The sequence below is a fragment of the Anopheles coustani genome, chromosome 3, assembly GCF_943734705.1.
Source record: "Anopheles coustani chromosome 3, idAnoCousDA_361_x.2, whole genome shotgun sequence".
NCBI lineage: Eukaryota > Metazoa > Arthropoda > Insecta > Diptera > Culicidae > Anopheles > Anopheles coustani.
Window position 1 is genome coordinate 39,297,965 of NC_071288.1, and position 27,150 is coordinate 39,325,114.

The 27,150-nt window shown below is 42.3% G+C and overlaps 1 protein-coding gene across 1 annotated transcript; it reads left to right on the forward strand.

Moving 5' to 3' along the window:
* Positions 1–2,165: 2,165 nt before the first annotated feature.
* On the forward strand, positions 2,166–25,723 carry LOC131261208 (katanin p60 ATPase-containing subunit A-like 1). The gene is made up of 3 exons (XM_058263178.1): positions 2,166–3,416; positions 23,645–23,836; positions 23,902–25,723. Exons 2-3 carry the CDS (start codon positions 23,654–23,656, stop codon positions 25,444–25,446), a joined length of 1,728 nt encoding a protein of 575 aa, XP_058119161.1. The 5' UTR covers positions 2,166–3,416; positions 23,645–23,653; the 3' UTR covers positions 25,447–25,723.
* The last annotated feature ends 1,427 nt before the right edge of the window (positions 25,724–27,150 follow it).

Genomic DNA, 27,150 nt, shown 5'->3' on the forward strand with positions numbered 1-27,150 from the left:
ATCCCACCCACCACACCAACACAGCACCAAAAGCGACCAGCAACACTTGTCGCGCTTTCCCTGCGGGCGAATGGTTGGATGTCCCGCTGCGGGTCGCGGTTAATTATTTGAGGAAGCGAAAAAAACAACCCCTACTCCAACTATCTGCACAGCAGACAAAACACGTTCCTCGCGCTCGCGAATGTGTGTATTTCACCGCCAGTGTATGCAGGGGTGCTTTGTTCGCAGTCAGCAACCGAAACGAACTGGACGTGCTGTCGCCTTGGCAAAGAAATCCACTGCGTCTTGTGAAGGAAAATGCGATTGTTTCGTAGTGTGAAACGTCAAATTCTTAGTACAGCAAGGATTCACTCACACAGCTGAAGCACACCCGAATAGTCGGAAAAGGATACCTCGCACACTTGGCACATACACATCAGCACAGTAACCGCAGGAAACACGGTTTTTCACGGTGCTGAAAATGACCTTCTTCGGCGTGAAAAGGGAATTTCATTCGACAGAAATCCAACCAAACATAGGTTGGGTACTGGCCAATGACGACAACGATGATGATAGGCAATAGAAAATATCCAATACAGAACTTATTTTCACCAAACCTGCAATCGGCTGCAAACGTGCTTCCAATAAAACAGTTTCTCTCCACATTTGAATGGAGAACATGACTAAAAACTAACATCACGGATTTCTAGCGCATTCGTTCGATCGGACAATAATAACACAGCTGCTGAAATGCAGCCTAAATCATAATGAAACCAATAATTATTATACTTAAAAAATTAAGCCACTAACCAACACGTTGACTACAGGCGAACCACTCGACACCGAAGTGAACCGTCCGAAGTACGATATCAAACTGTTTTCCTCGGGAAACATCGTGTTTTCCTGTTCCATCACTAGGGGTTGAATTGCTGGTTGCTAGACAAGTAAAGAGTACCAAAAGCATTGGATGGAAAGAAAGAGAAAAATCAGAGATTAGGTACGCAAAAGGTTGATGCATCTTTTGCGAGATTGACAGTACGGTTAGAAATTGTAGACATTATGTAATCATCTAAAATTGGGACGATTGGGATTTCAAATCGTTATCGCCCACGGACCCTCCTAATTTCATAAATTTATAACATAGGCCTTTTTTGATAAACCTATCGCAATCCGCTCGCTGCATTCAAGTTCATTTTTAAGGCTAAACTCATCGGTTCTTGCTTTCTATCGTATGTATTGTAATTTACAAATATAAAAGTATATTAACTTGTCTTCAACCTCCACTGCATGATTAGTTTAAACCGTTATGGTCTTTTAATTGAACTGTTAGAGTTCAAATATTCGAAAAGATTGCATGTATCATGCTTTGCATAGCATCAGGTGCAAATGTGAACGACGAGGATTTAGACTACGGCCTCATTTATCAATTTACCTTCTTTCAATCATTTTATAAACTAATTTCATCGACTAAACGGTAAACTAACGGTAAATGACTTAATAAATAACTTTATTTGGCATCTGAATAAAACGATAAATTTTGAAATGAAATGTATGATTAAGCATCAAGAACACTGTAAACCGTATTTCAACTACTGCTATGACAAAACTTTTATTTTCACCGTTTCCGAAGGGGTTAACTATTCTGAACCGTCATTTTTGCCATGCCGTGGGATATTTTTTGAACTAAATAATTTAAAGTTAGTATTTGACCAACTACTGGTTAGTTATTCACATCAGTGGGCTTCTTGTTATGTAAAGCAACAAAAACATGGATGATTGATTTGCCAAATTTGAATTTTGTTGACATTTGCAATTTCCAACTGGCATTTATATCAGGTTCTGATCTGAATCACTTCGTGGGCAAAATGTAAAAGTAAAACACATCAGCTAATCGACGTTGTACTGTATTTAATTGATAGGTTTATGATTTTTTCTCGAACGTAAGTTAAAATCGCGTCCCAAACGAATCTGTCAATTGTGATTCAATCCTTTACAATCTGTCAAGGGTGCGAGTCTACAAGACTTTTGAATCCCGATTCTGCCAACACTACTGTGTTTGCTCAGTTCGTTTTGACAATTCAACGCGAATTCAGTTGCTTCGTTGCGTTGATTGTGGTCGGTTCGGCAGGCAGATCGCGAGCCGTTGTGTGTCCGCCATTTACTCTGTTGTGTCTGTCCGTGCGTTGGTCCCAGTGCCGTGTATGAGGAGGTAGAAAAGTGCAGCTATTATCACCGAGAACATGTGCCTGCTGTGAGCTTGCATTATGGATTGTGCCGATAGTGTGTCCAATGCTTTTGCGTCGAGCGCGATCTAGGCATCTGTCCGATCGACAACTGCGGCATAGCACTTCGCGGGCGGTGTTTCGATTCTCAACAACCATCTCGCGTCGAGCCGCAATAAAAGCAGTTCAAATTGCAGCGAAAAGTCTGAAACCAAGAACGGCAGCCCGTCGTGCCGCGTTCTTACCGTAACCGAAGTAGGCGCGGTGCGCGTGTATTGGTCCACGGTCTCCGGAACCACCGGGGGAATCCGTTTTTTTCTTGCTGGTTTGCCTCTTCCTGTCGGTTCTAGGGTGGCAAAAATTGGCCTCTTCCATCCCGCGTCTACCTGTTTGCACTGTGGTGTGTGTGGCCGTGCGCCCCCTGTAAGTGCTTGCAGAGGCAGTTTCGTAGCAGCAGCACGTTCGGTCCAAGAAGAGAACATAGAAGCCATCAGCCGTGTGTGTTATTCACCTCCATCCGCGGGGCAGTTCGTGGAACCACGGGGAAGCGCGAGAAAGAAAGAAAGATCGTAAAGGGCACACACGAACGCTCCACCCGCGTTGGTCGATTAGTTTCTGTCAAAGACGTCGTGTGTTGTGTTGTGGTTCTTGTCAAGGCAAGCTACCTTGCAAAGGGAAATGATGGCCTGCTCGTGGAGCTGCGTCGCAGCAGGCGGTGCTTAGGTCAGCTGGAAAACGGCCGCATCGTAGACGGTCGAACTAACGTCGGTGTGACCCTCGCGTCTGTCCACGACCACCTCTCCAAGCAGGGTCCGGAAGGGCAGTAGATATTGCGGATCCCGCCACCCACCGCAGCATTGTGGCGTAATTACGACGATTCCCTTATCGCGCTCATGATTGAACATTTAACTCGAATAGTAGAGAACTAGAAACATACACGGACTTTCTTATCAGCAACGGCCTCTGCCGCAGAGCAGCAGATACTGTGTGTGTGTGTGTGTGTGTGTGCGGAGCAACTACCCTTGGCTTCCTGGAACCGAGCCGCGCTGGCGGTGGTGGACAGGCAAGCCTCCGTTCCAAACCCCTTAGGATTACATATTCTTCTCGCGATCGAAAGCGAAACCAAAACAGCTGTGGATCGTAATCCGATCTTGCAGTTACTCCGGTTTAAACATTCAACGAAAGGTGGCACACAACGGAAAGCATATTTCATCGGTAAGTTTGCCCTTTTTCCTCCCCCAAAAAATGACGATCTGCTCTTTTCTGTACCTTACAGATGATTCTGAATACTCACAATACGCAATTAAATTGAATTTATCCCAATGAAACCGCACAAGAAGTGCATTCGTTCGTTTGTATGGCAAGCGGTAGAACGACACAAAGACAGCTTGGAGGGAGCGTTTGAGGGTGAAGGAAGCGCTAGATAGCTTCCAGTGATGAAGGTTGATTGTATGTTACCTGGCCTACAACACCGCTCGGTGGGCGACAAAGCAAGCGACACGTCCACCAACCCTGTGGAGGCCGTTACACGACGACCGGGTGGTTCTATCAACCGGCCGGAGGTCAACCGGTTCCGTCTTTTCGTTCGTCGCAACGAGTCGCACTGGAATCTCAGCTGAGCAGAGCTCGCTGCGTCTCGACAGCCGAGGGCCATTTCGTGTGACCTCACCGCTAACCGAACAACCTGTTTCAACGCCTTCGAATTTGGCGGAGGATCGAGGGGGAAGGCCGTTGAAGCAATGGCATCGGAAGTAGTTACCGTCGTGATATTGACTAAAGAGTTCTCACGAATGCGGTGCGATTCTCGCTTTGCGTTTGTCCCTTCAACGTTCGGAAGCACAATGTCCAAGAAAAAAAAAAGGAACTCATCTTAGTTCCAGGTGTGTTTTAATTGGCCTAAATTTATGTTTTTCGTTTCCTATCCGCCCTCACCGAAACCTCATTGGTTGGTGAGAAAAAAAGGGGCACACGCACACCTTAGTTCCTTTTCGATCCAAACTCGCTCGCGAAACGCCGGGTGGCGAAACAAGATTTTGAATGAATGGCTGTTCCGTGTGAACTACTACTGCACACATCTCCAGCACCCGCAACCCTTAGCGCTCGAAAGGGAAAAAAATAGAAAACGAAACAAAAAAGACCTAGATCCCTCGATGGCCATGATGATGAGGGGGTTTGTTTTGGCCATTTAGTTTAGGTTTTTTTTTATTTTGTTTCCCTCAACCGCTTCCACCGTGTACCGACTTTTCTTCATTCAAAGTGTCTGGTGCTTCCGCAAGCTTTCTCCGCCTGCCCATGCCACCTTCCCCTAAGGGGAGGGGGTTGCACCCGTTTAAGGGCACATCGGTGCGCTACGAAAGCCAACCCCCCTTTTGATGGAGCTTTCTTTCGGAAAAGTTGCTTACTGTCGTCATCCCTCTAGCCCTACCCAGTGGACGTCTTTTGGCTGAAGGGGGCGATTTTCTTCGTTTCCTTATTTTTCCCTTTTTTAGGAGGGAATATGGTCTTTTTTTTTGGTTAGGACATCCAAGGCGTGGTTGGATATTGATCAAGCATGACGTCGATTGGTTTTTATTGTATTTTCGTTCGGTCCATTTTCCACGCGTTGTTTAATAGTTTTAGTTCCCTTGGGAGTGACACAGTTACGGGGTTTCTTCCCGCCCGGTGGTAAAGTAAGCCACTCGAATACCACTTTTATGTATTTAAATAAGCCTTTTAAATTGAGTTGCAAATTATGATCCTAAACCGAATGCCTTCACATGAACCTTGTCGCTAGGTTCAAACAAAATCAACCTGTAACTATTATGTACATACTTACTTTGGACTCAATTTTTTAGAGGTAAAATATTGAATATTGAATAGAGGCTTAGGCAATCATAAAATGCTTGGTTTTTATATTAATTACTTGGTCTTAACGAAGCATTAATATGCTTTTCCAAGGAACTTTGACATCCCCTTTGATACATTGATATCGTCGTTGTAAATTATATTTTATAAACTAATTTTTAATTTCTCTCGTCGTTCGTGTCCTTGTCACGTGAATACCGGTTTACTTACGAGCAGAGCGACAGAGAGAGAGAGAGAGGGAGAGTTATACAGGTGTATTTAATAGCCTGCGGAACCGATAGTTTTATTAGTCACCTACTTGGCGCCATACGTTGGCCCGTTTTTTTTCCTTTTTATTTATAATCCATCCACCCGGGGCTTACTAAGACGTTTTATTGGTCTGCTTCACTACACACCGATAAGGTACCAACCCCGGGGATGACGTTTGTTTTTCCTCCCTCCCGCTCCACAAATTATGATAAAGACACGGTAGAAAAGTGTTACTATTTGAACCACTTTACACAGCCTACAGTGCTTCTCAAATTTGCGGACTTTTTAAACGGGGGCACCCGGTCGTGAAGGCAAGTGTTGTGCACAATCGTTTCCCATGTCTGGGGCCCTTGTTTGATGAGGTGGAGTAGAAAAAATGACCACCTTAATTCATCAATCCCCTCCTTCTTGGAGTCGACGGTACGTGAAAACGATGACGTGATGATTTGACTTTAGAAAACGTTATTTTTTCACGTCCTCACCGATAAGGCCGGTATTGATGACTTTAACACTAGAACTACCCTTACAATCCTTTTGACTAGTCTAGTACCTTCCAGATGCCATAAATATTTTAGATGAAGCATTGCGTTTGTATCGAAGTTGATGCATGACTTTCCCATATTTATTGAAATTTACTACGAAGCTAAAAGAAAAAATTCTTTTGATATTGATAAAAAAGATGTTTTCAGCAACTCCAATGGGATAAGTCATTTTGACCGATTCAATAATGCGAGTGTAAACTAAATTATGATCTAAATAACAATGTTAAACGCTTTTTTTGTTCAAACAACTCTTCTTATTATCTTTTATATGCTCTCGAAGTTATTATAAAAACTCTTTTAAATTGATTCTAAGTTTATGCTCGTATGAAGAGCTCGAATAAAGCTGTCATTTCAGAACTTATGAAATTTTTAAAATGGTTATTTATTAATTCAGCTATGAATTGTAACGCTTAAATAATTTGCTTTTACTCCAAAAACATAATTTAATTCTTAAAAACGTTTAACATATACCAGCTTTTCGATATCGTTTACTAAACATCCAGCAAAAAATGTTAACTGGTCGTTTCCAAATCCTAGCAGTTCTAGTGTTAAAAACGGTGCTCTGATGTCAGACGGGGTTTTAAATTTCTTTTCGGCGAGGAATCATGGTGTTAATCATCAAGGGAACATTACGATTTGCATCAATTTTGCGGTAAATGGGTAGGATTTAGGATATCTTTATCCAACTGTTACTCAACAACTTTGAAAACAATACGCTTGATTTGTATCACTTTCGATTTTCTTACCACAAAACCCAAACCCAACCAAGCGTAGGATCACTTTTCACTCCCCTGAGATTGTCTTACGTACATTTGCATCTGGAGCACCACCTATCTGGAGCATCCCCGGCGGAACTTTTGGAAACGCCACCAGCCGGCCGGATCATCTATCGCCGGGCAAAAAAACAAATCGAGCCCATCGAGAAATCGAAAGTAACGAGCGGGTTACCCAAAGCAACGCCACGGTGGTGAGGATTCATATCGGGTGTTAATTTCCTGCTTCCTACGCGAGCTTCGATCGCTAGTGGCGCTGCTAAGTAGAAAAAGAAACCACCGGCTGCGTAAAACACCATACTTTTCCTACGGCCGGAACAAGAAAGTGTTCCTGCCCCGTATCGGGTGCCGTTTTTCTCTCCTTCTTTTCGATCCCGCCGACCTTTCCCATCTCTCGATCTCTCCGGGTGGGTTTCCGGGATGGGGACATGGTGGATGTAATGCCATGTTTTGCGACCGGGTATCTCTCCCTTTTACCTTAACGGATGTCATTTACACTTCTTAAAACTTGCTAAATGGTTTTGAGTAAAAGAAAAAAAAAGGTTAATGAAAGGAAAGAGCTTTCGTGAGACAGAAGTGATAAAAAAAAAGTTTTATTCTGTAATGAAAACATTGGTGGAATAAAACTGCCAATTTTTGGCCTCGAAGCGTTGGCCTTCTTTCGCACGACTCATTCAGGGAAGCGTTTTATCGCAATACTTCTCCCCGCCACTGTAAAAGTGGCCGTTAACCCAACGTGATGCGGTAAGCTTACACCGGGCGAGCTCTGAAAAAACAGCCTCACCGATCGCGTGATCACGACCGAAGATGACGTTCGCCAAGAAGGTCGTTTGCGCGAGTCGGCTCGTCGTTCGAGTTCTTTTCCCACTCGTGCGCACGACTTCTCGGTGGGTTCGCCCGTTGCAGAATCTATCGCGATGCAAAACCCGGTGAGGCGCTCGAGGTTCGAGCCTGTGTGTTTGTGTGGGGTTGTATGATTTGTCCGCGAAACACAAAATTGCCATCTCGTATACCACACACCAACGGGGCAGGTAAGACACATTGTAAACAATTGCCTACAACAACTGTGGTGTACCTTGCTTTAAATCGTAACGGTTGCTCCTCTGTTCTGGTGAGGGGAAAACGGGACGAAAGAGAGGACTGGGACTACGTAAGGAGGTAATCCGATAAGGAGCTGAAGGGGGAGAGACAGAGAGTAGAAGGGAACGTTTGCACCGCTGCACAATGAGCTATTCGTATGCATATTGCATGTGCATATTTTTAATTCGATTCGTTTTTCACGTGTCGCGACAAAGCCGTTTCAGATTCTGGCGCATGAAGTTGGGAATAGAATTTTTCAACATGAAATGTGTTTTAAAGGAATAAGTTATGTTAAGATATAAAAACGTATTTTAAAATATTAATTTTTAGCTGTCGGATATTGTTAGGCTAAAAGGAACTGAATATGAGGGTTAACAGATCAAGAAATTTCCTTTCTATTTCCTTATTTCTTCTCTGTTATTTCGTATAATTTCTTCATTTGTTAGAGTGGCTGATGATAAACACTGTTACAATTTACCTATCCAAATGCTGCAATGGTACCAAATTATGATTTTATCAATTCCTGTTAATTTGTAAAATTTATCACACTCTTTTTTGATGTTTTATCATGCTCAAATAATTTAAGTCATTTGAGACAATCATTTAACACATTGCTTTGGAAGTTGATTGAAATTCGACAAGATTCAGCAGTTATTACTCTTAGAGTTGTTATGCTCAGTTGGCTGAATCAGTTGGTTGTCGTAGGAATATGGTTTAAAACAAGAGTTTCTTTTTATCGTGAAAGTGATTAAATCGATCCTTATCTTTTGTTGTTGGACACTGTTGAATGCTACTGTGAAAGATTATGACACCTGCCAAAAGTGGCACTTTTCTCTTAGTTGATTTTGTGTAGGATCGCGCTTGAAATAAATTAATTTTTAGCTTTTTTGATTAATTATTTATTAAGCAATTAGATAATTTTACTTTCGATTACAAGTAAGATAAATGACGTTGCTTTGAAACAATGTTGTAACTTTGGTAAAGATCTGGTGTGGTGTGTGTAGAGAAATTGGTATAAAAAGATCATGATCGTAATTTTTTTTCTCCTGGATAGACCTAAGTTTTTTGACAAAATTTGTTAAAATATTGACCCATGTGCCACTTAAACATTTAAACTTATTTTTCGTGTATTACAGAATTTAATTACTGATTTGATACATCTATTGTTGAGGGAATACTTAAAGCAATCTCTGCACGAAACACTTCTCTCCTCTCTACCATTGCGTCTTCCGGTTCGCTTCCGTTCCCAAACCCCGACAGTGTGAAGATAATTGAAGATGTTGCTTCTAATGCATCCGGTCAAGAATGATCGAATCGACGCGCCGAAAACAGCTCGTCTCGCGCATTTGCAGCACTTGCGACAAATCAAACCACGTACAGAACACCCCACCAGACCCCCCTTTGCCGGCCTGAAATGAGAAACAACCCACCACCGACGGCAGCAACCACCTTGTGTGTGTTCGTTTTTTCTCGCGCCGTCTACATGACGGACACTTTGGAGCGCGTGAAAACGATCGCGCGGAGGAGTCGCCCGCCGGCGGGGATCGTTAGTTGTCGTCTTGACGATTTGACGTCGCCGTCGTTGAATCCATCGGAACGTGCCGGTTTTTGTGTAACGTGAGTTTTTTTCGCCCTCCCTCGTTCCAAAACAACCGTCAACAGCGACGCAAAACCGTGCCGCAACTACTTGCGCCGGCCCACGCAAACTCCATCCGGAACAAGGTCTCCGGGGCTTTGGGCGAGCAAACCGCCGATCTTCGAGACCGAGTCGAGATTGCGCTTCGCCGGGCCGGGACTTTTTTGCTGCTCGAGCTGGGACGTTTTTTTTTCGTTTTAGATCATTTCACTGGAGTCGATGGATCGATTGGCGGTTTTTGTGAGTTTCCGTTTGCAACAGCGCGTGGGCGACGGTGATCGGTTGTGATTTTGTTTGTCTGTGATTTCGTGTACCATTCGGTGACGTCAGCGGCAGTTCTCAAGCCAAGTTGTCACAGATTCCAGCCGTACAACCTGAGCGATGCGAAATCGAACGATTAGAAATCATCCGGCGTGCTTCTCCGTGGTGGGCAGGAATGCCAAATAGATCGGGGCACATTCTCCGCTGGCCGGTGGGTGGTTGAATGCTGCTGGAGGCGTCTTATGGTTGTGAAAACTAACTAGAAGACCCTTTAGTAAAAGTTTTGGTTATTTGTGTGTGTGTTTGTTTTTTTTTTAATTATTCATTGAACACACCACTCAGTTATGAAGGTGCCCTGCAATCTTCTGGAACGTTCAAATGCCAGGTTGCAATAATAATAATTAGCTCATGGATATTCAGTTGACTTATTTTATTCACCGTCCAATGGTTGTAATGTTTACCGAACAAGACAATAGGAGAAACATGTTTTAAGTGTTAGACAACCATATAAAGAATGATTCCATCGGATAATATATGGTATGTCTCATCGGTTCTTGAAAATTGTCCAATACGATACTTTGAACAGTTTATTAAGTTTAGTAAGTTTATTCTTGAGATTCGAAGCTCTTTGGTGACTAGCAACTCGTTTACACACAAATTCATTTTTTTGGGATTCCTGTTAAGGATTCGAATTACAAAAAATAGCTAAAAGATTCCAATCATCGTGATGATTGCTCAGTCTGATTCAAATCTCTCAAAAGAATAGTTATTCTCATCACTACTGTGATTCACTTTATTGAGTGAAAATTTTAATCCTGTTGTACCTTCAATAATTAAGAAATATCTCCTCAAAAAGTTTATTTTGTACGTTTGTTTGCTTGTTTGCTCTTTGTTGCAAGAGGTGAAAACGCATTTAAACTCTTCAAGATGACATTGGCCATATATAGCTTTCTTTACCATATAAGTATTTTCAATAATGACTTTAAATTAGTTTGTGCTTATTTTAAACTGTTTGTTGAACTAATTTAATCTGATCCCAAAACCTAATCCCAACATCAGTTGTTAATTAATCAATGTAATATTTTAAATACTTGATTAATTTCTAGCGAGCATTCTAATCCTTATTTTAGCTCTACAACAGTTTTGCAATTACACATAATTTTTTCAGTATGTTGGATGTTTGGGCAAATTGAAAAATATATCAGGTACATAAAGAAATAATTAAAGCAATGTAAAGGGCATCATAGATCACAGAATTAGAACATCAAGAACCGTCAAATATTTAGTACCTTGCCTATCGAAATCCGTCTCACGAAACACTTGTCGAAGGCTGCCTTTCTTCTTCGTCTTCCTCTATTTCTCCACTTGTCTTCTCTACGATCCCCACACATTGCACTGTGCTCAGCTAAGGGCCCTACCCTTGTGGCACTTTCCTGCCGCAGTGGCCCAATCCATTCCACTTTCGCGTAAAGTGAGCGAACAAAATGCGTACCGCTGGCAGGGTGGCCGAGAATTGGTGGTTTTAAGCAAAAACATTTCCCGCCAGTTTCGCTGTTTCGTACACGGGTAAGGTGGAATTTGCCTGCCCGTGCGCCTAGGCTCCTGGGCGCACTTCTAAATTAAAAGCTTTTTACTTGAATCGGATCGTGCATCCGCCTGCGACACTACGGTTTCTAGCGCTATTTCGGTACCTTTCCGCGTGCGTGTTCCGATTTGGCCTTTTTTCCCCGGGTTCGGTGCAATGGTGGTGGCATTTTTTGGGTGGAAATAAAAAAAAATGTGGCCACCCCGCCCGGCGGCGGGAGTAAAGGGAAAGTCGATGAAACTAGATCAGTTTGTAAAAAGTTGCGCGTGAAATAAAATAGATTAACTAAATTGGCCGATGCACAGCAATTGTTGTGGCCGCAGCAGCCATCGGGGGAGGAAAGGGTGGAGGAAAATAGCTTTAAATCCGCAATGCAAATCGGAACTAGGAGTTTCGATGGTTTTTAACCGATGATCGATTGGGAGTGGATTGTTTTCCGTTTGTTTTATTCGATGCACATTCATGCACTAGCATAGCAAGAGAAAAGGAAGTGATGATTCCGGAATCGTTCGCGAATCCATTGTAGCGAGCTCTATAGTACGCCAACTGCTTAAGGAATGTGGAGAAACACCGGCCCTGTCCGCGCGCCCGGAACCTAATCCGGAAGGTTTCCATATGTTTCCTCCTTCGATGCTATTTCGCCCCTTACCTTTTTTTTCCTTCGTTTAATTTCACCCTTTTGGTACGCAAACTCGCGGGCGACCTTCACATGCTTGCTACTTCACGTTTGTTTGCCTTCCGTTTGCCGACTACCCCTCCCCCCCTCCCACTCCCTCCCTCCCTCACGTGATTGCGTCCGATGATCGATGTATTTCGGTGCGGTTCAGGGTCGATCAGTTCGAACTCCCGAGACGGTGCGCGAAATTAGCGGTTCGCCTAGGATTTTGGAGGAAAACTTGTTTTTCTCGTGTAACCAAACACTGCGAGCATCGTTTTTGGGAGGCGTTAAACATGTGAGTCATGAATGAGGGAGATTCATTCAGCTAAATTTACACGAAACACTGCGGCTCCCGGAATGGGAAACCGAATTCAAAAGATGTGCAAAGTAGCGATGAGTATAAGAACTCTTTTGAAAGATTTGAATCAGGTTCCATAATCATCGTCATGATGAATTGAACATTTAGGTCACTATTTTGTGATTTGAAACACGTAAAACTATTTATTAGTTACTGCGGAGATATGCATCCTCTACAGAGAATCGATTTCCAATACTCTATTGGTAGGGAATGGAGTAAGTAAAAGGAGTAAGGTTATATATATATTTCTCGAAGTCCATTAGGGAAATTTAAGTCAAATTCTCTTTTCGGTTCTCTATAATCTGTTATGTTGCATAAAAATAACGTAATAACATGAAAGATCTTAAAAGGTTATTAAAACCAACATGTTCAAATTAATTCTTTTTCAAGTAATTGCAACTGATTGGAAGGCAAAGTTATCCATACTAGGAGTCAGAATGCGCAGCGTTTATAATTTTATGGCTTGAGTTGTAGGTATAATTTGTTACTTTTGGGGTATCTTTGGTTGCAAAATGCAATTGACCATACTAAAAACTTAATTGACATTTATTTCTAACTTTGATTAATGTCGTGTTAATACATTATATATACATAAATGTTTTTTGCAGTACCAATTAAATGTCGTGTTTAGATATTGGATAACTATGTAGTACAACTTAAAGTATAATGACACTATGTTGAATAATTTCAGTCTGAATTTCTTTTATATGCATCTTGCCCCACTTTCCTCTACTAGTCACCGCCAAAGATTGGAAATATACAGACGGATAAGAATTCTAGAGAGGGATTTAATGTTCTTTCTCGACTAGGAAATCGTTTAGCTACTCTACATTTACTTTTGAGACTCAAAAGTTACAAACACTTTTCGTGATCAATTAAATCCTTCAGCTTATTTGTAGGACTCTTTTCACTCACCATTGTACTCAATACGCATCACTAGTGTAATGTAAATTTCTCTACCTCTATGAAAATGTGTAAATTTCTCTACCAAACTTACATTAGTTCTCCAAAAGCGTGGCATTCTTATCAATTCATTTATTTGTCCTCATAACGTTAGGGCTGTTCAATTGGTTGTAGACGTTTATTTAAAATTTCCATGTGATGTTGATGTTGACTTACGATTTTCACTCCGCGCAAATGCTGAATGTCAGATTGTCTGGATTCTATTTGCACAAAAACCACACGCATTTTCGTCGCATGTTTGAAGGCCAACGGTAAATATTGGTACGCGGATATACCATGGATGGTTTCGTCATTCGACAAACGTCGATCCCGTACTCCGTTGGTGGTCATGTGATGTGGTACCGAAAGCTGTTTTTCTTCCCGAACCTCGAGAAGTCACAGTTTGGTGTGGATGCAACGGTTAGTTGTAAGTTTGGAATGTCCGTCGGAGCCTTGCCTTTTCTAGTGGTTCTGCTGCGATGTACTTCAAGAGTATCTTCGCTGTTTCGAAATCGGTGAAAAGCACAGTTACACGCCGCACGGAAAACGCACTAATTTCTTCAATAGTCATTGGCTTCCCGAACCCGTTAACAAAACTCCGCCAAGTACTCGAATAGTTCAGATGTTTCTTTTTATTATCGTTTGGCATTTGCTTTTTTGCCTTTCCTTTTTTACCAACGTTTGTTTGAATCAATTTGGAGCACCTTTTTTCTGCTTGCTGGACAGAACGCCAGTCCAGATCATTCCCCGGGCGCGAGTTCGATCAAGCGAGGTGGTTTCTCGCAAGACGAAAGAGCAAAAATACCAGAATGAAGGCCCGAGGAGCGTGGAGAGAGCATAGAACAGGGAGGTAGGCCATCAGTCACAAACGGTCAACCAAGCCCCCCCCGGATCTCCCCAGTCCCTCTCACTCACGCCGTGGCCGGGAGTCGTAATTACGGTCGCTTAAATTGAATGACGAGTATTTGCGAGAAATTAACCGTAAATACAACACACATCTTCGACGTCTCCGGACGGGTTTCTTTCTTCTTGGCGGAGTGCTCCGTTTGGGGCCCCAACGGTTGCCTTACGCCGTACGCAAGCCGTAAGTCGCCTCCTTCCACTTCCTTCTTCTGCCCCGCGGCATTGGAAGAAAATGAACTTGAACTGAGCGCAAGAGGAAGCACGTTGCACAACGGAAAGATGAAAGACCGCGGACGGACTGGTGGTTACTGAACCCTGAGTGCTGCGAGGGCTCCGAAAACGGAGTGTCAGGGTTTCTTTGGTTGCAGTGGGACGCTTCTCGATTGCTACAGTCTCTGATTTGTCTCCTTCACGTCGAGATGCTATTCCACCTTCATCAAGCAACGACTTCTGGTTTGTTGGGGCAGTTTGAACTTGTCAAGTATCAGTACCTCATTCTGCTTTCTGCTGGGCTGCCATAATTCACCCTCATTCGGAACATCCCTGGAATCTCCCGTAAGCTTTATACCAACAGTATACTCTTTGGTAAAATTCTCACACTGGACTTAACTTGATGTTGAACCCTTCGGGACTAAGACGACATTGTATCACTTGAGAGAAGGGGGTTGGCACGATTTGCATAGTTAAACTGTGCTGTTTTACGGTGACCTTCCTTTGCCGCCTCTTTTGGATGTGTTTACTATTCGTCCCGCCAACACAACGTCACGCAGTTGTGCCTTGCCTTTCTCGTCGTCTTTCTAACCCTTGAGTGAGCAGCAATCTTAGTGGTAAATAGTTGCCCCCTAAGTAGATTTTTCAATGTTTCAGATAGTTGTTTAAGTATTGCTAGAAATAGACCTCAATCTCATTTAGTCTTGGACACATTTTTACTATGAGTAAGAAGTTAAAGAACTGCTAAACAGGTTTTATAGCTTTAAATCCTTTCTGGGTTTTATTCTTATACGCTATACCGTTTTATCCAGAAACCCGTTTTTCGACTCTTCTGGTTGCTGAAGAGGATCGAATCTGTGTAATAATTTCTCTTCCTTCAGAGTTTGCATACCAACACCAAAGGAGGATTTTCTACGGCAAGTAATCGAACAAGTTCGTTGCTCAATACTACCCTTGTCGAAGGAAACGGTAAACTTCATCAGATGTTCAACTTTGCGCGACCTTCTCTTAAGCCTGGCGAACTGTGCTTACCCGTGAAGGTCGAACAACTACGATCTTTGTCCGTTTTGAGTTGACCCGACGGAAGGAGACGGTGCATTTTTCACTTGGAATAATTGATTTATGAGCCCCCGGTTTTTGCATCTTGATGGAAGCTGAATGTCATCCGTACTTGGAGATATTGCTTCAAGACCTACAAAGAGACGAGATCGGGGGTTATTGAACGCGCCTTCGGATCGGTTGACCGTGGTTTAAAACGGGATTACGAGTCAAGTTGTTATAAATGGTTGAGCGGTTGTTTCTCTGTAAAGTGAAGGACTTTGAACAAGCGTTATTTCTGTGATGAATAAAATATTGATTGAGGTATACATGTACAGAAAAATTATGCTCCTCAAGATTAAGACCTCAAGATAAATAGAAAGAACATGCGCCTCAAGACAACTTCCTAGAATTTTTTTACTCTTCCCTACCTAGAGCAGTTTCTACGATATAACCAATTTTATCGATTACAAATTTTACCCTTTCCAAAAACCCTAGGAAAATTCGGGAAAATATTTGAACCGATTTAGAAACTAGTATTATAAAGAAAGAATAGAACAGTTTAGCCCAAAAACTTGTTTTTGGGGCCCGAGCATTTTTTTAAATAATTGACTAAATTGATTGGAAACATGGACAAAAATCAGTAACAGGATGTTGAAGGGATGATACACATGTCCAGTTTGGACTAATTGGGTGTTGTTCGATGTATTGTCGATATTTCTCGGACACCTACACATACTATACCTTTAGAACTTGCAAACGATTTACAGAATAGAAAAGCCATTAGTATAAAATGTTATCGAACTACGAAGTCTGAACAGTTTTCCTTCTAGCGTCTCTACATAAAAGCATTTTCGTCACGATCATAAGTTAAGAAAAGTGTCATTAGTAATGCACCATTCCTTCTACATAACACAATACCTACATCATCAGCATACGCCAGTCTGTATTTTGTTTCGACTATTAAACTGCCACCGACCATAACACACTCTATTCTCCTCTCCTGATTGATTACACTGCGCCCATTTCTTTCGACCTATCGAGCAAGCGGTTTCCGCTATTTATCCGTTTACAACCGTGAGCGTCTTCAGCGCTACCTCCGGGGGGGATGGTTTCGAAGGGCCATTGTCTCGTCACCGGTCGTCGCTCGGCCGTAAGATAATAAACCGGGCATGCAGGGGACTGCAACGTTTACTAGAGAGCAATCTGTCTTGACTTGGAAGAACCGGAGGCAACTTACAACCTACAAGACGGAACCTCCGGGTGGATGGTGGGATGTATACCGGGGCAGGACCTGAACGGACCGCATAGGAAAACTTTCTAACCATCCACCATCTGGGCGAGAGGTGTTTTGTGAGTCCTATGCCTCGCCTTTATGCACACAATGCACGGAAAGGTCAGTTGTTTTCTTCCCTCCCCGCCAAGCCTTGTAACGAATCCCCCCGCCGGGGACACCAATTGATGACTAGTGAGATTTTAACAACTTCACAGACTGGTTTACCACCTTCTCGCCGATGGTCTACTATTATTCGCTCCGTTAGTGTCAGTTTTCTATGCTCGCCGAATGAAATCCAACCAGCCCGAAAATTGTGAAGCGGAACACAAGAACCAGATGCAAGTCGATTCTCTTGCGCAAGCGACATTGGGGCGACCGGTTTCGGTTGCTGCAGTTTCGTTGCAATTCGGTGCAATTTTATATTTAAATTGTGCTGCTGCTGCACGCTGCGATGCTGCGCGCCGGCCGAGGCCATTGGGTGTTACGTTCACTCTGTGTGTTTCATGTTGGCTTTTTTGTTTTTGGTTTGTTTCCCCGGAGAATGAGCTGACGTTTTTTTTGTTTCAGTTTTTCGCGAGATATATTGTTTCATTGTGGTTGTGTAATTGCACAATGGGCCAGACCATGAGCTTCGATTGGGCGTAATATGTTAAAGAGATAATCAATTTCTTCAAATGTATCATAGAATATGGTACAAGCGAATATAGAAAGATCTCGTGATAGAAACTATGCAGTGAATAACTTAAAAAGAATAAAAAATGATGGTAAACATTTGTTGAGCTTGAAAAACATTACGGTAGAGCAGAAAACATTAACTTTGAAATATAATTGGAATTGTCTTCTCAACTAGGAACTCGTACATTTAAATAATATATAAAAATGTTCGATAACCTTATTCACACAAATTTATACGATGTGTACTCAAAAACGGAGGGATCTCATTATGGATATTGATTTTAAATGTAATACAGTAAAAATTCTCCACTGTGCATCAACAAAAACAAACCATGTATATGATGAAAAATTTAAATAATATTGATTTTGCGCTTTTCTAAATCAATTCTGTTGCGTATTTTTAATCATCATAAGCAGTCAAAATTTAGCGATGTAATTTTTATATCACCGAGAATATTTGTCAATAAAAAAAGGATTTGAATAGCTACATTTTATTAATTCATCAGTTCACGAATGTTTTATTTTAATCACATGTTTGTTAAAACTAGTAAATATCAATTGAGAACTATTATTTATGCAGAATTTTCCTAATATTTTATAAACATTTAAATCTTAAATTTATTTACTGTATTGAAGGCTCTATTCTTCCATTATTGGTTGATTAGTTTCATTGTGATATTTTTGAACATCACGTAGAAGTACGTGTTTATTTTGTTATCATTTCACAAACTTTCCCATTATTAAGTAATTTTTTTTCAAGCCTGTGTTACATTTGAAATTTTACATTTTTTTCTGTTAGTTTATTTTTGTTCATATTTACTAGTCACTTTTTCACGCATTTGCTCATTTTAATTTGTTTAACGTTTAACTCTTTCTCTGTCTAGAACTGTCACTGATTTATAGGTAGCTAAATTGTTTAATGAGTCATGTGCATTTCCCGCTGTTTACCTCCATGGGCCAGCTTGCCAGCAGCCAGGCATGAGTCACCCAATGCTGCCTCATCGGTTTCCTCGGTTTTCCCCACCTCGGGTCAACCGGTGACAGGGAAGTGATCCATTATGGAAAACTGATCTAAATCTGGCGCAGCGTGCTGATCCTCGCAATCCCTCTCTTCGCATTCGCTTGGCAATTGCATTCCGCACTGTGTATGTGTATTGCAAGGCACGGAGGATCAACTAAATTCGAGCCGAAAGTGTGCGCTCACCCGTCTTGATCGCGTTTTATCTCAACGTGACGCGATGCTAACTGCCTTCAGTTTGGCAACTCCACCCGGGCCCCGTGCTTGGGTAGCATTGCAAAATGATGACTGTCGTCACCGTTTGCGTCTTCGTCGTGCTGAAGAAAGTCCCTAGCCCCTAGGGGCCTACAAGCAGAATCAACAGGCACGAAGAAAAACGTGCCTCGTGCAAAGGAAACTCCACGGCCAGAACAACCTTGCCCCAGCAAGAAGGCAGAGGTTGGCATGGACATGCGAGGGAAACGAGGGTACGGAGTAAAGAGATGAGAGAAAAACAAGCGCACTAGTTGAATGCAATCCCACCTCGAGACAGTGCAATGTAAACGGAGCTTGGGGGATTTGCGAAATCTAGAGCCTCTTCTCGGCACAATAGCTGACTCGAAATAGAACTCTTTTAGTACTGCATCGGGTGGGGGACAAGGGTGGGGTAAAGGGATGCGCCGTTGAATGGAGGTTAATTATGTTTCATATTTTATTTGCCTATTGTTTGTTTAGTTTGGCACCGGTAGGCTAGCCACAGCTTTTGCTTGCCTTGGCTCTGGTGGCGCTTTCTTTTCACTCTACGAAAGGCAATCGCGATCGTGCCGGTTTCACTGTGCCGTACCTGTTCGGTGTTGTTTTTCTTCTACAACCTTGCTTTTTTGTTGCCAAAACGTTGCAAGAACGTCGTAAAATGTTAGTTACAACTGTTTCAACACAAGAAACTGTTAGTAAATCCAAGCTAGATCACAAATTATGCTTAATTTTTATTACTTTGTTGGAAAGCAGTTCAATATTAATTAATTCCCTCTGCATCATTCAGTATTATTTTATGTTGTATGTAATAATTTTGTATGTCATAAATGTTAGTTAAAATTACAATTGTTTCAACACAACAAACTGTTAGTAAATCAAAGCGAGATCACAAATCATATTTTATTTTTATTATTTGGTTGGGAAACAGTTAAATAATAGTTAATTCCCTCAGTATTGTTCAGTATCAAATATTTTATGTTGTATGTAATAAAAAATCGAGAAAATATATTTGACGTGGTTGATCAGTTGTTGAAAGTTCTAGAGCTTATTGCTGTCATTTGAAATACAATTTTCTATTATTTTTCGTTCTTAAATTAATAAGTACTTAAAATACTTGTAATTTAAATTAGTATTTTCTTATTAAAAGAATGAATTTAACAATTTTATTGATTGTCAACAGTTGATTTTGAGTTCGATTGTTGGATGGAGAAATAGTTAGGATTCCACTGAAGCTATTCAGTGTTTGAGGAAATTGAACATGGATGGAGAAAAAGTTAAAACTCCACTGTATACGCAAGATTCTCTCCTGTGTGAGCCATTCCCGCAAAATTAATGCCTAATTAATTTCCTTGCCAGCACTTCTTTAGCGTGCCCATTACCCTGCTCTTATTGTCGTCAAGGTGCGGTTTGCTCCTTCTTCCCTTGATTCGGGTTTCCTTTTTTGGCAACCAAGTGACGAAAAAGAAAACGTTTTCCCTCCGTAAAAAAAAAACGGTCCCCCGGAATCTTGATCTTCCGCCTCCCGAACGAAAACACGTATCGCGATCCGTTGGTACACATCCGCATCCCAGTCCCGATGAAGCTGATGAATCACAAATTGTTGCAACCGGCAGTGCGATCCCCAACGTGTGTGCTGGCCGTCGCGGAATAGGCATGCGTTTGTGTGGAGCAAGTAAGGAAGATTCATTTCTTCCCGGCACGCGATTTCCTTTCACCGACCGACCGAAAAAATGCAAATGCAGAACGGTTGGAAGAGCCAGCCCCATTGCTCTGCGTCCATTGCTTCGCTATTCTCTGTACGTGGCGATGCAAGCGAATGCAATCGAGAAAGATACACTGCATTTAACCCTTAAATCGTCAATGTTATTTGTATCTTCGCATTGGTTTTATTGAATAACCTTTGCTTTCTCTTTTAATTCATCCAGTGTTCAAAACACATCTTATCTTAGTCTATAGTTTCAAAAGTCTGTCCTATGCACCTTGGTTTGAGCTTTCCATTTATTTATTTTTCTTGCTCTGTTTTATTCGAAGGCAGAGTTTTATGTCACTATACATGAATGTACAAAATTTCTACAACATTAAATTGTATTTTTTTTTTCGTTATCTTAAAAGGATTTTATAACTTCACAGGAACTTTAAATCAATCTAAAACGACTATGAGGTAAAATACTTGGAGACGAACGCTGTTTTTTCGAAGTCTTTGAACAAAATCATAAAAAAATATATGAATTGTTTCGAATCTTACATGTTCTCATGTTCTAACAAGTTCGATTATCTTCTTCTAAATACTGTAAATCTAGTTGATTGTCCTATGGGCTGGCTTTACGATTGATGTTGATGAACTTTAAATCAATCTAAAACGACTATGAGGTAAAATACTTGGAGACGAACGCGTGTTTTTCGAAGTCTTTAAATAAAATTATAATAAAAGATATTAATTGTTTCGAATCTCACATGTTCTCATGTTGTAACAAGTTTGATTATCTTCTTATAAATACTGTAAATCTAGTTGATTGTCCTGTGGGCTGGCTTTACGATTGATGTGATGATCAGTTTTTGAAATGAGTTTAGATTTATTTATCGAACGACCCTGTTCACGCAAGGGTTCAGATTGAATGCCACCGTAGGAAACCCCAAAAATAAAGGTACAACAAGGGTCGGGTTGACCCGATTGCATGCCATAATACCGTCTGCCGCGCAGTGTCTGAGCCTGATTACAGCTTCAAGTGTTGTGCGCCGCCGGCACGCCGTCGGAGGACGGTGTATTCGATGGTGGCGGGACACTGGCTTGGCTTTTCCTTCAACTTACCGTCCACCGGGGAGGGACTGGGTGGGCTCCGTTAACGTTCACAGCGGAGGCCCTTTGGGGATGATGCGATGTGTAAATGTGGTTGTTGCCGAGTGTACGCGTTGCCTAATTAGCTTATAATTGACGATTGTGTCACAACGAGGTGTTGCTGTAGGCCAAAATGGAAAGAAAGAGACGGCTCACAAATCATATGGGGACCGGACGGAGAAATAACTGGCGGGTGTAGGCGATGCCGTTCCTGAAGCTGTCTTCTGGTGGCGCGAGTTGAAGCGGGGCATAATTCTGTTGGGCTTCCGATGCCGGTTTTCTTACAACGAGCTCTCCCAGAGGGTATCAGGGTCGCCGGCAGGTGCTGGTGTCTAAGTTGAAGGTCTTACTGATTGAAATGTGAGAACTTTTTAATGAGATCAGTTTTAGGTCCCCTCTTGTTGTACTGTTCCTGCGCACTAGGTCTTTGTGCTGTAACTTTAATCTCCAAGCAGCAATGCGGCCGACAAGGTTCGGTTTTCATCTTGTTACGATTTTCTCGGAACTGATTTCTTCCGCGTTCTTAAAAAAATTGACCGTTACAGTCGGATTGAATTATCAAAATGACAGAGAAAACCCGCAAGTTATTACTATTGGTGCAAAAGTTCAATATTAATTTCAAGCATGTCCTTGTGTTTACAATAGTTTTCAATTAACAGTGTAAGGCTGTTTTACGTTACTTTCTACTTTGATTATTTAGCTTCATGAACTGCGCCTAACAATATTTTCTAAATAATAAACGTGCTGAGACTGCAAATTCCTTTTTTGTTAAATGTTTGAAAAAAAAACAATTTTAAGCATTATTTCTATATTTGCAAATGAGCAGGATCTGTTGCTAATTCATTACAGAGTTTCGATTCATATAATGGAATGTTTCAATATGTAAAGGGAACATTTCAAAAGCATAGGATACAAATAAATTATACGATTTTCGAATATTTTACTTTCCACAGTTATAACATTCCTTGACATAAAAATGATGAGTTTAATGAAATTATCAGCTCGCTCCCCTAACCGGTTGCAAAGCTCCCCGGTGACATTACACGATTCCCCTAGCTGTCTAACACATTCCCCTATATGATTGCAAAGTTATCTTTACCGGTTGAAAATATCCCCTATGCTTTTGAAATGTTCCCTCTACCTATTGAAACATTCCATTATATGAATCGAAACCCTGTATGTCGAATTATCCTTAGAATTTTCTTATTCCTTAATAACTTCTTTGCACTTTACACTTCACACTTAATACACGTTAGCGCATCAATCTTTTATGTTTCAACCAAAAAAAATATGAAGACGTTACGTTTTCTTCATCAAAACACAATACAGACAATTTAGTCGCATCATTCTTACATCTTTCATATTCTTCATTTACTTTCATTCGAAAGTAAATTTACAAACGCATCACACGTTTGATTAGACCAGCCATTTGTTTTGCAAAATGATAAAAATAATTTTAATATTTGAAAAAAATATGGACAAAAAGTACGGGGTCCTCGAATGTTCGGAGTCGCAAGCAGCTGCCTAGTTTGCTTATCCTAAAATCCGTCCCTTACCCACTGTCTTTTCTCTGTTTTAACGATCAGTTGATAAAATGCTAAAATTGCAGTTGTACGTGAGAGAGAAACAAATGAAGGAGAAATTATCGGATTGTTGCGCAGTGGCAGGGAATCAAAAATCAGACAATCGTTTTAGTTTGTGTTAAGTTTAGAATTGTGTAATTCCGATTCAGATTCATGAATCTGAATGATTCTTTGTATCGTTTAAGACATTCATGCATCTTTCAATGAGAGATTCATGCATTCCAAACATTTAACATTAATTAATCTTTGAGATTCATAAATCAGAACCGACAACTAAAGACCAACAAATTATTAAAGAGACCTTCGTTTTTTTCTGGTCCCACGCCAATGAAAGAATCATCAACATTCGTGAAAGATCCATCAAAGTTTCATGAAGATGCATTAAGGTTTCGTAAGCTTCATCAACGTTTGAATCTCGCCTAAAGATTCACAAGGCACAACACTAGTTAAGTTATCTTTATCCTCTGAGTTGCTTGTGACACGTATCTTCACAGGGAGTTTCTTCTATTTTTCCTTGAATTTTGTAATAATATTTAAGCTTTAAGTTTGAATCAAGTGTAAAAACAGATCTCGTTTACCGATTTTAAAAAAATTACCTTAAAAGTCTAAATACATTTTCGAGTATTTTATAATGTTCTTCTCATTCTCTACATATGGAATTACATATCCAATTCAATATAACATAGTCCATTTATTCCATGTAGTAATATTGATTTCTTTACGATGCTTTGTTCTCTTGCAGGCAGGAGGAATGACCATCGTTATGGCCGGTCTATCGACGACGGAAATATGCGAGAACACGAAGCTGGCCCGCGAGATGGCCGTGATGGGCAACTACGACTCGGCTGGCATTTACTACGAGGGCGTGCTGCAAATGCTTCGCAAGCTGCTGGTCGGCATGAACGAGCCAATGCAGAAAGGAAAATGGCTAGTGGTGAGTGTTGGACTTCCAATACCAATCGTGCCTTTGTCTAATGTTGTTCTGTTGTTCGGTTTCAGGCACAGCAAGAAATCAATAAAGAGTACAATCAGATGAAGCTCATCCAGAAGACGCTCACGGAAATCACAATGGATCTACAGAACGCCCCGCTACAAGCCCGCATCCGTACGCCCCTGCACGAAACGGCCAGCAAAGATCCAGCGGCTTGGTTCCGTGCCGATCCGGATATCTGGATGCCACCGTCGGCCTCCGCTGGTCGGGGGGTTGACCCCGACGTTTGGGGACCTCCCCCGGATATGCCCCCACCCGATCCGCACCGGCGCACCGTTGCCCCTCGCAGTCAGTCCCGCTCGAGCACCGCACTCAACCGAAAGTCGGAGGTGAATCGACGAAATGCGGCCACCAAATCCGCCTCCACGTCGACCGTCGGCGGGCGGAAGACGATCAGTCAATCGGCGCGCTCATCCGGGTCGTCGGCGGCGGCGGCGGGCATGAATGGTGCGTCACGGACGGGCACACTAACCCGAACGAAACCGAGCGCAAGGGCAACGGCGACCGGAACGCCGGGAGCGTCCTCCGAGAGCACCAACGGAAACGGGGAAAAAAGTGACAAGGAGAAGCTGGACGACGAGGAGGGCAATGGCAATGGCGGGGATACGCCGGAAGAAGTCGAGCGTAAGTTCGAACCGGCGGCCCACGCGGACGTAGATCTAGTCGATATGCTCGAGCGGGACATCCTGCAGAAGAATCCCAACATCCACTGGGACGACATTGCGGACCTGCACGAGGCCAAGCGGTTGCTAGAGGAAGCGGTCGTACTGCCGATGTGGATGCCGGACTACTTCAAAGGCATTCGGCGCCCGTGGAAGGGTGTGCTGATGGTCGGCCCGCCCGGTACTGGCAAAACGATGCTTGCCAAAGCGGTCGCCACGGAGTGTGGGACGACGTTCTTCAACGTGTCCTCGTCGACGCTTACCTCCAAGTACCGGGGCGAGTCGGAGAAGCTCGTGCGGCTCTTGTTCGAGATGGCCCGCTTCTACGCGCCCAGCACGATTTTCATCGACGAAATCGACTCGCTGTGCTCGCGGCGTGGCTCCGAATCCGAACACGAAGCTTCCCGGCGGGTCAAGTCCGAGCTGCTCGTGCAGATGGATGGCGTCAGCAATGACGAGGCGACCAAGATTGTGATGGTATTGGCAGCCACCAACTTTCCCTGGGACATCGACGAGGCGTTGAGGCGACGGTTGGAGAAGCGTATCTACATCCCGCTACCAAACAGCGAAGGTCGTGAGGCACTGCTTAAGATTAACTTGCGCGAGGTGAAGGTGGACGAATCGGTGGACATGCGCGACATCGCCGACCGATTGGAGGGCTACTCCGGGGCGGATATCACGAACGTGTGCCGGGATGCGTCGATGATGTCGATGCGGCGCAAGATTGCGGGCCTCCGGCCGGAACAGATCCGCCAGCTGGCGAAGGAGGAACTGGACCTGCCGGTATCGAAGCAGGACTTCAAAGAGGCCATCGCCAAGTGCAACAAGAGCGTATCCAAAGACGATCTGGCAAAATACCAGCAATGGATGAAAGAGTTCGGCTCGTCGTGATTACAGGCGGCACTTGGAGGTGGCCATGCTCAGGTCGGTCGCAGCCGCCTACGTATTCGTTCCAACGAGCGTGGCTAGGCTGCGGTTCCGTGTCCTCGAATACTGAATGCGCGCTCTCCAAAACTCTGGCCAAACGCCGAGCATACGAGTCAACGGTTTACCGTGATTGTGATCTTTGTAGAAAAAAAAAAAACAAAAATGGAAAAGAAACGAGGGACACAGTGGGTAGAATCAGAAGTGGGCGAGCATACGTCGTGTTGTACCATTTCGGTCAGACTTCCTCCACAACACGAATCCTTTCTCCCAGTTGGCTGGAGGATGCATTTGTGTGGGGCCTGTGTTAAACCGCAATGCTAATTTATTTGCCTTCGCCAATCGATGCTTTTGCCATAATTTTACAATCCATGTGCGTGGCGCTCCAGCTCTCGACCTGCTCTCAAAGTTCCTTCGATGATTGACCACATATCACCACAATGTGTTGTTAATGCTGGGCCGGAGAGTGATCGCACGATCTTATAATTTTTTTACATTTTTTTTTGCCTCGGAGGCGGCCAAAATCCGTTGTATTCTCTGTGTCGGTGCCTTGCGCACTTCGGCATAGGGTGACTGATGTGCGTCTCAGCCAGCGCAATAAGGACATTCGCGGTGAGCACTAGTAAACCGGGAGGAAAAGAGATGAAAGTATGCCTTTTTGCAAATCCGCGTCTTGTCGGCGAGCAGTAGCTAATCTTGTTTTCTTTCTTTCTGTTTTCATTATGTTTTACTAATACCGATAATTAATGATAATTATACTGTTAATTTAAATCATACACACGATAATAAACACTTCAGTAACATTTTATATAAAATGACAAAATAAACGGAATATGTATATGGTTGTTGAAATGAAATGATGACATCTTTTCGGGAACGCTCGACTATTGAATAAGTCTTCATTCGTTGATCGCTTAATTGCTTTTCGAACCGAAAACACTTTCGTGAGAAAGGATTCGACTACTTTTCAGCATGAAGAGTAACGAATTTATAGACAAATGTAGCAAAAGTCGAATGTAAAATAAATTCGAAATGGTTGATAATTCAACGTACATCCCGCAAATTTTTTCAAATAGTTTTAATTCACGTGATTACTGTTCCTTTTCTGATCAACACTCACTAGGCACATCAAAGTCGAATCTACTTCGAAAGTCGATAAAAAAATTCGTGCGAATGTATGCCTAGTGGTATAATTTTTAATGTTACACGTTTATGTGCGTGCTATTTCAGGATTTTTGTGAAAATGTGATGAGTACATAAAATTCATTAAAGAACATATAAATATATTTATCATTTCTTTGAGTCAATGCTTAAATTGTGGCCAATCTGTTATACGGATGGTGAAAGCAATTTTTCGGTTTTTGTGGAATTGAAATCAAAATTCGAAAAGGATAATGAAATGTCGCTATCAGTTTCCCATTAATAAACAAAAAAAGATCGGCCATAGTAGTAACAGGAGAATATCAGGGAGTAATTGAAATGTTGTTACTTAATTTATAAAAATACAGAAGTTAAAACACCGGGAACCGGCGTCCGTTTCGAACATGCCGGCCATCTTGCGACAGGTATTGTTTTGACGGTCGTCGAATCGGTACTTCAAGGTTTTCGAACCGGGAATTTAAAATGTGTGAATCAAGGAGTATATAACATTGAAATAGAATAAAGGTGGAG